At 44.3% G+C, this 17585-nt stretch overlaps 1 protein-coding gene across 1 annotated transcript; it reads left to right on the top strand.

Moving 5' to 3' along the window:
- The first annotated feature begins 4166 nt into the window (after positions 1-4166).
- LOC122945509 (NXPE family member 4-like) lies at positions 4167-13372 on the top strand. Its single transcript, XM_044304574.1, has 5 exons — positions 4167-4256; positions 8887-9623; positions 10718-10779; positions 11218-11436; positions 12813-13372. The coding sequence occupies exons 1-5, from the start codon at positions 4167-4169 to the stop codon at positions 13370-13372; spliced, it is 1668 nt and encodes a 555-aa protein (XP_044160509.1).
- The last annotated feature ends 4213 nt before the right edge of the window (positions 13373-17585 follow it).

The following is a 17585-nucleotide window of genomic DNA, read 5'->3' as shown; positions in this document are numbered from 1 at the left end:
ATTATCAGTCTGCCCCCCCCCCCCCCCCCCCCTCCTATTCTCTCTACAATCGCATTCACTAATTTGGTCATTACCTGGACCTTCTGTGCCTCATTCACATTCAGGATGATTCACGGGATGGAGGGATGGAGCCGTAAATGTGCGACTTTACTAACAATCATCCAAAATAGTATATAAGAAAAATCCACGGCTATGTGCACAGACTGCATATTACCTGCAGATTTTCCATGAGGATTTTTGCTGTGTAATACAGGACCAGAAAATTAGGAGATTTTAAATATCTCATCTACACATAGTGGAATTTTTTTCTGTTTGTTTTTTTTTTGTATCAGTTGACAGATATGAACAATATATAAGAATTATTATTTTTTTGTTGTGTGTGTGGTTGATTATTACATGTATTACACTGCCATCTAGAGGCTCCTGTGCATACTGCAGCCTAGTGCAGGAAACTCACTCTTTACTATTCAGTTCAGTTCTTATCACAGCAAGGGTCCATTCACACGTCCACAAGTATTTTGCGGTCTGCAAATTGCGTATCCGCAAAACACAGACACCGGCCATGTGAATTCCGCATTTTGCGGACCGCACATGGCCGGCACTTTAAATAGAAATGCCTTTTCTCGGACAAGAACAGAACATGTTCTATTTCTTTGCAGAACGGAAGTGCGGATGCGAAACGGAAGTGCGGATGCGGAAGCACACTGTGTACTGTCCGCATATTTTGCCTCCCCATTAAAAATCCGGACCAATTTTGCGGACGTGTAAATGGACCCTAAGAGGGGAAAATACAGGACAGAAGTTAAAAAAGTGATGTCTGAGGTGTAAATATTGATGACCTGTCCTCAGGGTGGGTTATCAATATCTGACCGATGGAGGTCCCGCTGCCAACACCACCGATGGCTGCACCTCCATACTGACAGGTCCTCTATTAAAGGGGTTGTACAGGGTTAGAAGTTTCTTCCAAAAACATTGCCCCACCGGTCCTCAGGTTGTGTGTGGCGTTGCTGCTCTCTGCTTGCCATAGAGAGGAGGTTTATTTGGGTGAATTTCCCCACAAAGTTCCTTCATTTTCCATTTTGCAGCTTTCAGCCGCATGGGGGGCAAGTTCTATCTTTTTGCGGTGCGGAGGTACGGAACGGAACCCCGTAGTGCTTCCGTAGTGTTCTGTTCCGTGCTTCCGTTCGCCACCATTCCGTATCTCCGGATTTGCGGACCCATTGAAGTGAATTCGCCGTCCTCAATACGGGAACGGGCAGTACACGTCCGTGTGAATGAGCCCTTATGGAGCGGAGGGGGTGGAGGAGTTTCCTCGCTGGACGACTTAGAGGTAAGTGGTCTCATTAATGCATGATGTGTCGCCCAGAGGAAGGTGTGGTTCTGACTGCTCTGCGCACCCACCGCCTCTCCTCCGCAGGTAACGGCACTCGCCCCTCTCACAGTCACCTCACATTATTCAGTATAAGGAAAACAGAATCTGGATCGTATCATCAAGAAACCCAGAAATCTACCTGTCGGGAAAGGCGCAGCTCCCCGGTGAGAGTTTCCTGCGGCGCTGGAGGGTCAGGTCGGGGCTTTGTTCTGCCTTCTGTTATATACTGCTGTCACCTGAGCATACTATGGGATGGGGCGTGAATAGATGTGCAATGCACAGCAGTACAAGCTTATAATGATGAGGACCTTATAGCGAAGCTGCGGGGCCCCGTGTTCTGTTATCTATGTTACTTTTATATGTTTGCATATTTTATGTTCATTTGTATATTATGTGGCTGGTGTTTTAGAAGATGAACCTGAGATCAGTAAGATCAGCCGCTCCTTATAACGATGCCGGGTTTTTATGTTATTGTGTCATGTGGGTGAAGGGATTTTTTTTTTTACTTTTATGAAGTGTTATATCCTTAAAGGGGTTGTCCGGCTACACCCAATAAAAGAATCGGCAATATTTTACTGACCCCTCCCTGCGCTCGTTCGGATCCTGAGTTCTCTACTGGAGGGACCATACCCCTTTAAGGACACAGCGCCTCTGCATAGTGTTTATTATTTGTATTATAGTTTTTTCATCCTGCGTTCCAACGCGGGCTTTTTTTTTTATATTTCTTGTTTGTTTTTTATATTTTTCAGTGTTTTTTCCTTTTTTGACACCTACAGGTATAACTTATTTCATTTTCGAAATCCGGCTCTCCAGCTGTTGCAAAACGACAACTCCCAACATGCCCTGATTCCTGTAGGCTGTCCAGGCGTGATGGGAGTTGTAGTTTTTCAACAGCTGGAGGGCCGCAGGTTGGGCATCCCTGGTATACATGAAATCATAGGGAAACCACAGGGCACCACTGAGAAAATCATAATGGCCTTCTCCTCCTAGAAAGGTGAAGAAGAAACAGCATGAAACCCGACATACTGTACCATGCGATGATGTGGATACTTTATAGTGCCATTGTGTCAACACTATATGGCGGTATAACAAACACTGTTAGGTGCTGTTGGTCAGTGTGTGGTGGTCTTGTTGAGATACTATGTGGAGATATAATTTGAACACTGTATTATTTGGGATCTGTATGGTAGTATTGTTTAGACAGCGTATGGTGGTATAATTTGGACATTGTATTAATTAGACATTGTAAGGTGGTATTATGTGAGCACTATATGGGTCCATTCACACGTCCGCAAAAGGGTCCGCACCCGTCCCGCAATTTTGCGGAAGGGGTGCGGACCCATTCATTCTCTATGGGCCCAGACGTGAAGCGGAGAGCACATTATGTGCTCTCCGCTTCCGCATTTGCGGAGCACGGCCCCGAACTTCCGGGTTTCGGCCTCGAACTTCCGAGCCGCAGCTCCGCAAAAGATAGAACATGTCCTATTCTTGTCCACAGCTGCGGACAAGAATAGGCATTTCTATAGCGGGTGCCGGCCGGGTATGTTGCGGGTCCGCAACACACCACGGACGTGTGAATGGACCCTATGTCAGTGCTATTTAGACAGTATATGGCGATATAATTTAAACACTGTATTATTTAGGTAATGTTAGGTGGTATTATTTGAGAACTATGGCAACAATTTTGGGACATTATATGGTAGCATTTTTTGACACTTTATGACTGTATTATTTTTGCACTGTTGGTTCTGTATAGTGTTAATATTTTCACAGTTTTGCTGTTTGCGCACCCTATGACTAGTGATGAGCGGCAGGGGTCATATTCGAATTCGCGATATTTCACGAATATTCGCAAATTCGACTATTCGTTAGGAGTAGTGTTGATTGCGAATTTTCGTAATGCTAATTTTTGTAATGAGAATTTTCATAATGCGAATTTTTGTAATGAGAATTTTCATAATGCTAATTTTTATAGTGAGAATCAATGAGATCGTGAAAACTCAGATCCGATGGAATATTCTAACCCCCAGGCGTTCCCATGGTGACCGGGACGCTTGTCGGGGAGGAGTATGCCAAAGTGGAACAACTGTACAGATTAAAAAAAAAATAATATATTCAAAAACATTAATATATTAGTTTTTTAGAATATTCGTAATATTCTAAAACAAGAATATATAGCAATATGACGAATATTCTAAAAACTAATATATAGCAATAAAGCGAATATAAAAAAAAAGATTATAGCACTATATTAGCTAAATTGTTCTACATTCGTTTTCTTTTTCGAATATTCGCTAAATTGCTATATATATTCTTGTTTTAGAATATTACGAATATTCTAAAAAAACAAATATATTCGTCTTTTAGAATATTCTTTTTTTTAAAAAAAAATCTGTACAGTTGTTCCACTTTGGCATACTCCTCCCCGACAAGCATCCCCGTCACCATGGGAACGCCTGGGAGTTAGAATATACCATCGGATCTGAGAATCTCTTTACGAAAATTCGCAATCAACACTACTCCTAATGTCAAAGATAGTGCAGCCTTCTCATTGGCCCACAAGCTAGAAGCAGGGAGCGATCATGTGTACTGATTATAAAAAAAATCTCGAATATTCAAAATTATGAATATATATCACTATATTCTAAATAGTCGCGAATTCTCGAAGTGCCGATATTCGCGATACAAATTCGCAATTCGAATATTCGTGATCAACACTACCTATGACATATTCACTATACAGTTACCATCTTTTACAGATTTCTCCCACAGGGACGACGTTACCTTTTCCCTGATGGCTCTAGTGAGGAATAGAAGCAGGATAGCAGTGTTATTAACCGCCATCTTCCTGCTGAGTCTGTCCTGGCATAAAAGCTTGTTTCAGGTAAGGAGAATACGGTCGGCTGCATTTCGTATTGACCTCCTGCACGCTCCGTGACATTTACTTTCCATCCATCAAGGGGCAAATTCACATCTGACAACCTCAGCGTCTTATTCTACTGTGGTGTATGACGCCTGAAGAAGGGTCTCATCCTAAATAAAAGGGTAGGGCGCGACCTTGGACAACCCCTGGGCTGCTCAAGTATCAACCAACTGGTCGCTACGTAGAAACACCACCTGACAACTGCAGCCTTTGGGTTGTCAGACAGACATTCCTAGCAAATAGTGTGTCCCTGACTATTCAGCTTCACGGGGTTTGGAGGCTTGGCAGTACCCAAGCCATACTTTGTAAAGTGGGTCACCATATGGCGGCACACAAAGTGCATACCGCTGGGGGCCACAGGGACGGTATGTTTCTCCAGGACCCGAGGAAACGCTCTGTATTTAGCATGACTCCAGTTTTTCCACTTAACCTACTAGAGAAATTATCAAGGAATACAATACACCCTAAAATAATACCTCCCGCCCTACATGATCTCACAGGTAAGAAAATGGTTATTATTAAGATATTACATATTCCAATTACATTCCCATCACTACAATTATCCTGGTATTTATCACCTGGAAGAAATACTGACGCACCAATTACCAAGAATTACCCACCCATTTCATCTCCGGCTTCCAAAAAGATGAAAGGCGCTGCTATGATTTGCCTCTTAGAATTATCTAGACGTAACCTTAGTCAAAAGTCAAATAAACCACCCAAAACGATAAAAAAATATAATTAAATTAAATTTTAAAAATACATTTCAATGCAAAGTTGCAGGAAGGTGTCTGTGTGTATAAAGTGCTAAGGGGCATTTTGACAATGTGCCGGGTGTTTATTTTCAGAAAATATATGGGGGTGGGAAGGGTAGTATAATTATTTTTTTTTTTTAAATGTCCAAACTAAAGATGAGCGAATCGAAGCTGACGAAGTGGAATTAGTTTAGAATTTCAGGAAAAATTCGATTCACAACGAATGCGAATTTCCTCGTTCTTCGTGGTAACGAATCGCAATTTTTCCTAAAATGGCGGCTACACGTGTGAGGACTGAGGACATGGGACAAGGAACTCTGGGAAGGCGGGATCACCCAGATTGACATGCATGCAGCCAATCAGCAGTACGTATCATAAATACGGCAGCCATTTTAGATTCTTCCATTTTCCAGCGTTCTGAGTGCAGGGACAGACGTAAGAAGGCGCTAGGGACAGCGATTGGAAAAACCTCATTGTGAAAAAAGAAACTGAAAAAACTATTTAAAAGTGCAGGAAAAGGATAGGGAGAAATCATTTCACAGCATCTTAGTGCAGGGAGAGACGTCAGAAGGCGCTAGGGACAGTGATAAGAAAGCGATTTACAACTGGAGGGAAAGATTATTTTGGCATCCAAATAGATTAGCCATTAGGCAGCTCTGTCATTCCAGCTATTTGTTCTTGGGGTGCAAGTGTTATGTTGAAAAGCCATTAGTGGCTTATATCTGTGGAAAAAGAAAAATATATACACACTTCACTGCTGCAGTTTTTTCTGGTGAAAGCATATAGGGGCGTATTTCAGTACAACAAGAAAAATATATTTGTTGCTTTTAGAGTTGTTTTAATTTGCTCAGTGGCCTTATCCTGATGCTGCTGCTGCCGCCACCTTCAGACTCTATCATTGTGCCACTTGGTGGCCTCTTTATACTGTTGCCAACTCCAGACTCTGTCATTGTGCCACTCTGTGACCTCCTCATGCTGCTACCAACTCCCGACTCTGTCATTGTGCCACTCTGTGGCCTCCTCCTGATGCTGCTGCCAACTCCACTCGGTGGCCTAATCCTGATGCTGCTGCCGCCAACTCCAGACTCTATCATTGTGCCACTCGGTGACCTCCTCATGCTGCTACCAACTCCAGACTATGTAATTGTGCCACTCTGTAGCCACCTCCTGATGCTGCTGCTGCCGCCACCTCCACACTCTGTCATTGTGCCAGTCTGTGGTCTCCTCATAACGCTGCCAACTCCAGACTGTCGTTGTGCCACTCGATGCCCTTCTCCTGATGCTGCTGCTGCCGCCACCTCCAGACTCGGTCATTGTGCCCCTCGGTGGCCTCCTCATAATGCTGCCACCTCCAGACTCTATGATTGTGCCACTTGGCGGCCTTCTCCTGATGCTGCTAACTCCAGACTCTGTCATTGTGCCACTTGGTAGCCTTATCCTGATGCTGCTGCCGCCACCTCCTGACTCTATCATTGTGCCACTCGGTGGCCTCCTTATACTGCTGCCAACTCCAGACTCTCTGATTGTGCCACTTGGTGGCCTTCTCCTGCTCATGCCAGCTCCAAACTCTGTCATTGTGCCACTCGTTGGCCTCTACATACTGCTGCCAACTCCAGACTCTGTCATTGTGCCACTTGGTGGCCTTCTCCTGATGCTGCCAACTCCAAACTCTGTCATTGTGCCACTCGGTGGCCTCCTTATACTGCTGCCAACTCCAGACTCTGTAATTGGGCCACTCTGTGGTCTCCTCATGCTGCTTCCACCTCACCGCTATGTCATAGGTCCACTGTGTGGACTTCTCATGCTGTTCCCACCCTTCCCCACTTCATGACTGGTCCACTATTTTGGCTTTCGGCCTGGCTGACATTATCATTTATTTGACCCTTCTTCTGATCTGTCAGAAGCAAGGAAAAATGAGACACACAACGGATCCTGTCTGTGTAGCAGCTGTAAGGCCTGTATGGTCCCATCAGAATTGGCTTGTGATTTGGTAGCCAAAAGCACGAGTGGGTACAAAACACAGAAGACATGCAAATATTCCATTCACGCGTCATCTCTGTTTTGGATCCACTCCTGTTTTTTTTTGCATTACCAATACTGATGGATTACTGACCAAATGCTGACTGAGTGAAGGCGGATGCTCCACAGACAGGATCCGTTTTTTGGGGGTTATTGTTCTGATGGATCAGAGGAAGGGCACATTAATCAGTGACATCAACACACACTTACTGCTGACACCCTCTCCACTCTGTCGGGGGCTCTGCTTGTATAAGCGTTTAATAGAACAGGTTCTGTAATCATCTATGTGGAATCAGCTGACGATGGTGTAAAAGGAGTGCGCTTCTTCTTGACGCTACCATTGACCTCTAAGGCTGAGTTCACACTTAAGTTGAGTATTTGGTCAGTTTTGGCCCCATGACTGCCCAAATAAGTGAAGTGTGCAGTGATTATAAGAGCGACGCCTGTCATCTGCATGTCATACTGACTCACAGTATTATTTCACTACCAAAGCAGACTTCCTATGCGTGTTACTGCAAGGCAGTGTTCTACACCCCTAAAAAAGGCTCTTTGCAGCCCAGAAATAGCTGTTTTTTAATGTAATTTGGCGCGAAAAAATTCGGATCGAAGCAAATTTTTCCCAAAAAATTCGGTGAACCGGCGAATCAAATTTAAAAAAATTCACTCATCTCTAGTCCAAACACGCCTGGCAGCGAAAGGGTTAAAGTTCATAAAAACAGATGATTTCAACCAAAATGATCACTGTTTGGCCTCATGCACACGACCGTTTTTTTTTAAGGTCCGCAAAAACAGGGTCCGTAGGTCCGTGATCCGGGACCGCTTTTTCGTCCGTGGGTCTTCCTTGATTTTTGGAGGATCCACGGACATGAAAAATGAAAAAAAAAATCTAAGTCAAGTTTGCCATTGAAATGATAGGAAAAAACGGACACGGATCACGGACACGGATCACGGACGCGGATGACAATCTTGTGTGCATCCGTGATTTTTCACGGACCCATTGACTTGAATGGGTCCGTGAACCGTTGGCCGTGAAAAAAATAGGACAGGTCATGTTTTTGTGACGGCCAGGAAACACGGATCACGGATGCGGCTGCCAAACGGTGCATTTTCCGATTTTTCCACGGACCCATTGAAAGTCAATGGGTCCGCGAAAAAAAGCGGAAAACGGCACAACGGCCACGGATGCACACAACAGTCGTGTGCATGAGGCCTTTGGGAAGCCTCCGCCCGGCAGTGTGTTATTGTAAACAAAAGAGCCTTTGCCCTGCGCGATTTAGCGCAGCGCAAAGGAGAGCTTTGGAGCATGAACTGCTCTGATGCTCAAGTCAGGGGGGCTGCCTGGGTGAAAATAGAGGTTTGTCAGTTTTGAACCCGGACAACCCCTTTAACCATATCTATCAACACGTTGCATAAAATCTGTAAATTGACTAAGGGCTTTCAGTCCACATAAACTTTTGACACAAAGCTGGTCTTACTAATATCAACACTGGGTCTTGCAACATATATAGTGGCTTACAGTCCATACCTGTAATGGTGCCAAGACGTGGGAGGTATATATCTGCCTAAAAGTGTTTAAGGAGCTTGATGACTGCACTGGTAGCCTTTGACACAAAGCCAGTCCCACACCCACAGTAGGAGATATTTACACCAGACTTGGTGGCATCTCCAGGGGCTTTGAGCCATGTAACTCCATTCTATTTTTTTAGTCATAGAGTGTGGAAGGTCCACAAAACATATTAAGAAAATATAATGCAGGTTAGCTGTCATTGTCAACTTTTGTCACGTACAGTCCAAAACTTCTTCTTTCATGTTTGCAGGAATCCCTTAGATACTTGATCGGAAACTGTGTTGGTTCTGTGAGGGAAATTAAAGTCAACATCCAGAAGAACGAAACAACGCTTCAGTCTCTGAGAAAATATGATCTTCAGTCTGAAATAAATAAAATCTTTGAAAAAATCCAAAAACATATTCCAAATGTTACGTTCACCTATTTCAACAGAAGTACAAGTGTGAACAACAGTAAGGTGTCCATAGTCAATGAAAGGGAACAGTACTGTGTTGGAGAAGACCTTGTGGTACAGGTCGACATGTACGATCACCTGGGTAACAGGAAGACCCATGGAGGAGACTTCATAAGATCACGACTCTTTTCTAAAAAGCTTGGGGCTGCTGTGTCTGGCAGGGTGGAAGACTTTCTCAATGGCTCCTACCATATCCACTTTCCATTACAATGGGCTGATGATAAAACCAAGGTCTCTATTCGACTGTGGCATCCTAGTGAAGGAATTGCAGCCCTCTGGAGATCACGGCATGCCAGTCAAGGAGTTCTTGGTTACCAAGGAAAATATGTATACCTGGACAAGGAAGCTATCTCTACTTGTGGCTTTCTGCTCAACACAACTGAAGAGGTTTGCGAGTACAAAGATGAGCTCTACGAAGAGGCCTTCTACTGTATTAGACCCAAGAACCTTCCTTGTGAATGTTTAAATAATATGAGAGCTGTGAATATTGAGGTGTCCTACCTTACACCAGAGGAGAGAAAACTGTTTCAACGGTATGAGCTTAAAGTAGTGTCTTTCAGAGCAGTACCCATTCCAAGATGCAGTAAGCTGTTGTGAAGCAGTCAAGCCCAATCATTTAGAAATGAGGTTCCTCACTTTCTGATGCTTTTACTAGGCCCAACTATATAGAGTTCATTTAATGTACATGTTCTGGTACTCACCCAAACCATCCAGAACAATTTCTAACACATACAGAGTGGCCTACAAAGCTTAAATGGGTTTTCCTGGATCAGAAAAATACTACAACTTTTTTCCAAAAACAGCATCACACCTTCCCACAGGTTTTATAGCAGCTCTGTCCTATTCACTTCAATGAAGCTAGGCTGCGATACCAGACACAACACGTGGACAGGTGTGGGGCTGGTCCTTGTAGAGTAAGGGTCCACCACTATGGTGATCAGTGCCACACCCATTGGTTGAACCTCCACCAATCTTAGTTATTTTCTACCCTGTGGATAAATGTAACCAGAGTACCCTTTTATCAATGAAGGACTTATCCTGACACACTTCCAGGCCACAACTGGTACTTCCCATTATTAATATGACAAAGGGGCAGCATGACCCTCTAGAGCCAATTTCAGTCCAAAATGAGTGTCGATCTACGATACAACAAGTTGATCTCTCATTGAAAGGACCTTTTAGACATTTTGATGCAAACTGACAGGGGAACAAATGATCATTAGTACGATCATTCATTCCTATTCAGTTTGCATAAAAGATCTGATCACACATGAGCATTTGTCAGCTGATCAATAGCACCGTTTAGACTAGGCAATGGTCGGAAATAGTTCTCATGAAAATGTATAGGCCTGAGCTTTGGCCCATGTAGATGGGCCCTTAGAGCCATGATTTCCAACCAGTGGCTCCTAAATTGTTGCAAAGGTTGAACAGTCAAAGATTGGAGACCACTGCTTTCCTGCCTATGGAGTCCCAGAGTCACCAAAAGTCTCAAAAGAGATTTCTTTTTTTAAACCCCCAAAAAACATTGACTTATAATACAATAAAATATGGTATTTGTAGTTTTATTTATATTTTACATCGTTTTTTTGTACATCATTTATATAAATGGCGTCTTAATTTTTTGAAGGTCTAATGTCGGTGTGGAAATGGCCCAAAGTTTGAATCCTGTGGTGGTCACTCCTTGTAAAAGTAAGTGGTGAGTTATATTTTAGCCTGGTTCTATCTTATTTAGTTGCTACATTGTTAACATTTTGCAACCAAATTACAAAAACCTTAGATGAATGTGATCCTGGTGATCTTAGGTTTTATTTTATTGTATTATTGTTATAATTTTTATTGTGATATATTGATATATCTACTGTTTCTGATGTACTACACAATACTTGGGGATATATTGGATTCTCTATTATATAAAAAAAATTCAGCCACTGCTCCTTGTAGAGGTAGTTATTTCAAATCGATTTTCTTTTGACTGTTTTGGGGGATACAGTAAACTGCGCTTTCATAACAACTGTGATCCGACCAGATGTATCTGAACTGGATAGACAGATTGACCACAATTTCTAGGTTTCTGCAGTGATGTGAAATGTGCCTCAATGACATTTATTTTTTACATTTTTTGCTCAGACCATTCAGCCACTTCCAATGTAAAATGTCAGCCGGGGATGAGCTCTCCCTATCCCAGCGGATACTTCTACAATTACACCTGGCGCCCCGTTTACTGTGACATGACCGTCTATAAGTCGGGGGACGACTTCATTAATTGTCTGCAGGGGAAGAACCTCTTCCTCATCGGAGATTCCACGTTACGTCAGTACATGACGCACTTCACCGAGGGGATCAAGAGTAAGTGACTATGATTTCTAGGCCTTCATTAACCACTTTAGTACTCTACTAGTGATGCTATTATTATCCACTTTATTGCCTTATCTTAACTGGAATGTTATTATCAAATCAAATCAAATAAGCTTTATTAGCAGGACTAAATACATTTTAGCATTTCCAAAGCAAGTGGGAAATAATTGGGTAGGGTTGGGCGCTGGGGACACATCCAGGGTGGGGGTATAGGAGTCCATGGTATATCAGGCTCCTCTCAGTCCATGGCAGGCAGTAATATATTGTGCTGCTGTGGCCGCTGTGTTCTCCTCTTCCCCCAGCAGTATGGAGAGTCTCTCTTCCTCCTCCATGGAGGTGAAGTCTGGGCAGAGATCAGACAGTCTCCTGAAGTCAGTCTCCCTCACTGCTGAGTATTTGGGGCACCGCAGCAGGAAATGAGCCTCATCCTCCACAGCCTCCTGGCATTATTATCCACTTTACTGCCCTAGCCCACCAGGGATGTTATTACTAACCACTTTACTGCCCTTGCCCACCAGGGTTGTTATTAACCACTTTACTGCCGTATCTGACCAGGGATGTTATTATTATCCACTTTACTGCCCTAGCCCACCAGGGATGTTATTATTAACCACTTTACTGCCCTAGCCCCCCCAGGGATGTTATTAACCACTTTACTGCCGTATCTGACCAGGGATGTTATAATTATACACCTTACTGCCCTAGCCCACCAGGGATGTTATTAACCACTTTACTGCCGTATCTGACCAGGGATGTTATTATTATCCACCTTACTGCCCTAGCCCACTAGGGATGTTATTATCTACTTTATTGCCTTATCTTACCAGGGATGTTATTATTAACCACTTTACTGCCCTAGCACACCAGGGATGTTATTATTAACCACTTTACTGCCCTAGCACACCAGGGATGTTATTAACCACTTTACTGCCGTATCTAACCAGGGATGTTATTATTACCACTTTACTGCCCTAGCACACCAGGGATGTTATTAACCACTTTACTGCCGTATCTGACCAGGGATGTTATTATTATCCACTTTACTGCCCTAGCACACCAGGGATGTTATTAACCACTTTACTGCCATATCTGACCAGGGATGTTATTATTATACACTTTACTGCCCTAGCCCACTAATGACGTTTTCATGAATCCCTTTACTGCTGTAGTCCACCAGACATGTTACCATTTAGCCTCTTCACTTCCCCTTCCAACCAGAGATCTTTGCCTTAGTCCACCTGGACCTCAGCTGTGCTTCCTAAACTCCATCTAAAGAATAAAAAGAACATTTATTAAATGTAATGAGTAAATTAGCATAAAATCTAATTAATTTTCAACTGTCTTTTGTTTTTTTTCCTCTCCATTAGTAGTAAAATATTTCAGTTATGAGGGTGGATGGAGTTCATGGGAGAAGACACTCGAGGCTTTCAACATGGATAATGACATTTATGTTTCCTACAAAAGGCACGGCTTCCCCCTGGAGAGCTTCTCGTTCTTCTACTCCAAGGAGGACATGTACACAAGTCGTCAGATTGACCAACGTGGTGGGGGGAAGGACACCATCATTGTAATTACCATGGGACAACACTTCAGACAGTTTCCATTAAAACTGTACATTAGACGAGCGATCAACATCCGTAGAGCCGTGGAGCGATTGCTTCTAAGGAGTCCAGATACCAAGGTCATCATCAAGACGGAGAACACCAGAGAAGGCAAATTTCCGACTCCTCAAGAAAAACTTGGTGACTTCCATGGTTATTGCCAGTATCTGGTGCTTAGGGAGGTCTTCCAAGGGATCAACGTGGGATTCGTGGATGCTTGGGACATGACGGTAGCCTCCTCCATGGAGTGTGTTCACCCTCTGGGATACACATTTTACAATATAATGAGCATGACGTTCACCTTTGCTTGTAATAATCTGATATGAGGGGAAATATGCGGCCGATCTTTGATACCGTTTTATGAAAGATGGAGCACTGGGCAACAAGCAAAGCCACCAGTCTAATATGGGTTTTAGCTTCATATCTGCCCACATATAATGTACTGTAGATACTATAAAAAAAATCCATAAAATCACATTGTATGATTTTTAAATAATTAATTAGCATTTTATTTCATGAAATAAGTATTTGATACAATAGAGAAACAGAACTTTATATTTGGTACAGAAACCTTTGTTTGCAATTCCAAAGGTCAGACGTTTCCTGTAGTTCTTGACCAGGTTTGCACACACGGCAGCAGGGATTTTGGTCCACTCCTCCATACAGATCTTCTACAGATCTTTCAGGGTTCAGGGCTGTCGCTGGGCTACTGTCACGACCATGTTTATGGCCGTGACTTCTTGGGAGCCGCATACAGTTGCCCGCGGTTTTGGGTTGTTGTTTCAACCGCAGCTGGAGGCATGTTGCTGTTTGCCTCAGGTGCGGTTGCCGCGGACAACAGTTATGTGTGCGGTTTCCTTGGAGTTTGTGTGCGTGTTTGTATGCACTTTTGTATGTCTATGTGCACTTTGTTTTATGTGTGGTGTGCACTGACATCTTCCCTTCACTGTGGTTGGCCGTGGCAACGTTTTGTTGTATGTGTACATGTGGTGGCAGTGTCCCGGCCTTCGGGCTGACTCCCAGGACATGGTTGCCACCCATGTCGTTGCCTGCGGCAACAGCCACAGTGTGTGCTTTGTTTGGACACTTCCCCTTTAAGTTGTGTGTTCCCTTCTTTGGTTTTGGAAGGGTTAACTCCCTTTTGTGTGTGTGAGTCACGGGGTGTGTCTGATTGTAGGGTGTGTCTGATTGTAGGGTGTGGCTTCTTGGCCCTATAAAGCCTCAGTTGAAGGCAGTAGTCAGTGAGGGTGCTTCAGCCATGGTTGCTGGAGACATCCTCCTGGCTATTTACCAACTGCCAGTGGGGGCCTCCCTTCTGGTGTTTGGAAGATGTTTGTCTTATGCTTCTTTATTGCAGCTTATGGATCTGGGTTCCTGTGCGTGGATGTGTGGTTGCTGGGTTCATCTCAGGTTGTGTGGACATCAGCTTGCCAGCACAGGGATCCAGTCAGCAAGGCTGTGGCAGGTAGGTGGAACTAGTACTGTTCACCTGCCATATCCGTAAGTCTGTTGGTGTTCCCCTTTTCCCTGCAGCTTGGCCAGTGAGACTCCTGTTCCTCCGTTTCCAGAAGGAACAGGCCGTCTTACCCTGACTCCTAGTCCAGGGACCGGTCGGAGGGTGAGTTAGGGATCCGAGGTTCCTGAGCATGGGTCCTCCTACCTTAAAGGTCGGCCCATGCAGCTAGGAGTCCGGGTCAGGTTAGGGACGCGATAGGAGGTGACCTGCTCCCTAATCCTGTTGTCCTGGTCAAGCAGCGACCATCTTCCGGCATCGCACGGCTGAGGGTTTTCCCCATCCTCAGCCGTGACATTTACATTGAGTTTCAGCTCCGTCCAAAGATTTTCGATTGGGTTCAGGTCTGGACACTGGCTAGGCCACTCCAGGACCTTAAAATGCTTTGTTACAGAGCCCCACCTTAGTTGCCCTGGCTGTGTGTTTCGGGTCATTGCTCTTGAAGATGGGTTGTTGGCCAAAATCTCGCGATACATGGCCCCATCCATCCTCTCTTCAATACGGTGCAGTCGTCCTGTCCCCTTTGCAGAAAAGCACCCCCAAAGTATGATGTTTCCACCTCCATGCTTCACGGTTTGGACGGCGTTCTTAGGGTTGTAGTCATCCTTCTTCTTCCTCCAAACACGGCGAGTGGAATTGATACCAACATTTTTTATTTTGCTCTCATATGACCACATGACCTTCTCCCGTGCCTCCTGTGGATTATCCAGATGGTCATTGGTGAACTTCAAAATGGGCCTGGACATGTGCTGGCGTGAGATGGGGGACCTTGTGTGCCCTGCAAGATTTGAATCCATGACGGCATAGTGTGTTCTCTCTTCAGGTCATTGACCAGGTCTTCCTGTGTAGTTCTGGGCTGATTCCTGATCTTTCTCAGAATCATCCTTTGTGTTATCTTCACAGATAGACCCCAACTAGAATTTCATGCAGAATGTGATCGTAATGTAATTATCACAAGACATCCATCCAGGGGTGCACCTAGACTTTCTGCTGTCTGAGGCAAAAATTAAAACAGCGCCTCTTACATCCAGTGACGTCTCCTTTGATGCAGATGTTCTCTTCCTCATCATCTCACTTTAGACAAGACCACCATGATGATTTTTCACCCATCTCGTCTCTGCAGTTTGACAAAAAAACATCTTAGTTTCCTACTTTTCCATCACCCTCCCATCTTTTGGACAAATCATCCTACCACCCCAATACTGTGCCGCTGTGCTCCCCAATACTATACTGCAGAAACAGATAAACCCTGTGATAATACTAGCACCACACAGATAGTGCCCTTCAATAATTATTGGTGTGCAGTGTCCTAAAATACCTGCGCCCAGCAAATAGTGCCACTGACACCAATAGTGTAAACATAATGTCCCCCAAAAATAACTGTGATAAGCTGATACTGCGCCAGGGTGCCCCCACAGTAAAAGTGCCCCCAAAGTCCCACCAATATTAATAATTATCTGCCAGAGCGCACTTAGTAGTAATAGTGCTCCTACATTGCCCCCAACATGTCTGCACTGTGCCCCAGTGGTAATAATGCTCCCATGGTGCCCATACTAGTAATCATGTTCCCCATAGTCCCCCAGTAGTAATAAAGCCCACCATAATGTAATATTTCTCCTTATAATGTGAAGTAGAAAAATGCCCCTTTATAATGTGCCAGTACAAAAATACCCCCTTTTAGTGCCCCCAGTTGAGCTAATGTCCCCATAGTGCCCCCATAATGTGGCAGTATAAAATACCCCTATATAATGCCCCCAGGTCAACGCCCCCATAGTGCTCCTCTCCCCCCTTCCCCTTAATGTCCACATAGTGTAGAGATGGTCTTGCGGTTCGCCCGGCGGTCGTTTCGCAGTGAACTTTGCTCGTTTGCGATTCGTCGCAAATGCGAACATATGGCGATATTCGCACGCGTCATATTTTTTTGCATAGCACCGAACTTTGACCCATGACACATCCATCAGGTGGTACAGGACAACCAATTGAGATGTTTCAGCACATGGACATATCCCCTACCCTATAACAGAACCCGATCTGGCAGCCATTTTACATTATGTGTTTTGCCAGTGTAGGGAGAGGTTGCATTTTGAAGCAGGGACAGTTAGAGACGCCAAACGCTAGCTAATAGGGCCACAAAAGTCCTTTTAAGGACTGGTATAGGTGTGCTATCGATAGGTGTGATATAGAGGGGTGTGATATACTGTACTTATAATATACTTTCTAACATAGAAATTATATTATAGTGCAATTGTGCAGCAGTTGTGTGCGGTTCTGCTGCGATACTGCAGCTATACAGAGGGACAAACGCTATTGGAACAACTAATTGCAACGGTTGTGATATACCTGTTGCCCCCAAAAAAACTGCTTGAGGGCTGCGATACACCTTCTTCCACAAAATCCTGATTGAGGGGTGCTATATTTCTGTTTCCGCCAAATACTGATTGAGGGGTGCTATATACATTCTTCCACTAAGTACTGATTGAGGGGTGCCATATACCTTCTTCCACTAAATACTGATTGAGGGGTGCTATATACCTATTTCCGCCAAATACTGATTGAGGAGTGCCATATACCTTCTTCCACTAAATACTGATTGAGGGGTGCTATATTTCTGTTTCCGCCAAATACTGATTGAGGGGTGCTATATACCTTCTTCCACTAAATACTGATTGAGGGGTGCTATATACCTTCTTCCACTAAATACTGATTGAGGGCTGCGATACACCTACTTCCACAAAATACTGATTGAGGTGTGCTATATACCTGTTTCTAAACCATTATCCTTTGTTTTATCAGTGCAGCTATGGATACTGTTTCTGCACTGGTCGATCGTATGCAGGGGCTGTCTTTGGAGGTGGCTGACCCCCGCACGGCCGTTGCACAGTTTCAGAGACCACAGGGGGTGGGTTCCGGCAGCGAGAACCAGGCCTGCCCTGAACCGAAGGTTAATCTCCCGGATAGGTTTTCCGGGGGAAGTGACAACTTTGTTCGATTCAGGGAATCGTGCAAATTATATTTCAGACTGCGCC

This window comes from Bufo gargarizans, chromosome 8 (assembly GCF_014858855.1).
Source record: "Bufo gargarizans isolate SCDJY-AF-19 chromosome 8, ASM1485885v1, whole genome shotgun sequence".
NCBI lineage: Eukaryota > Metazoa > Chordata > Amphibia > Anura > Bufonidae > Bufo > Bufo gargarizans.
This window is presented reverse-complemented; position numbering and strand designations above follow the sequence as displayed.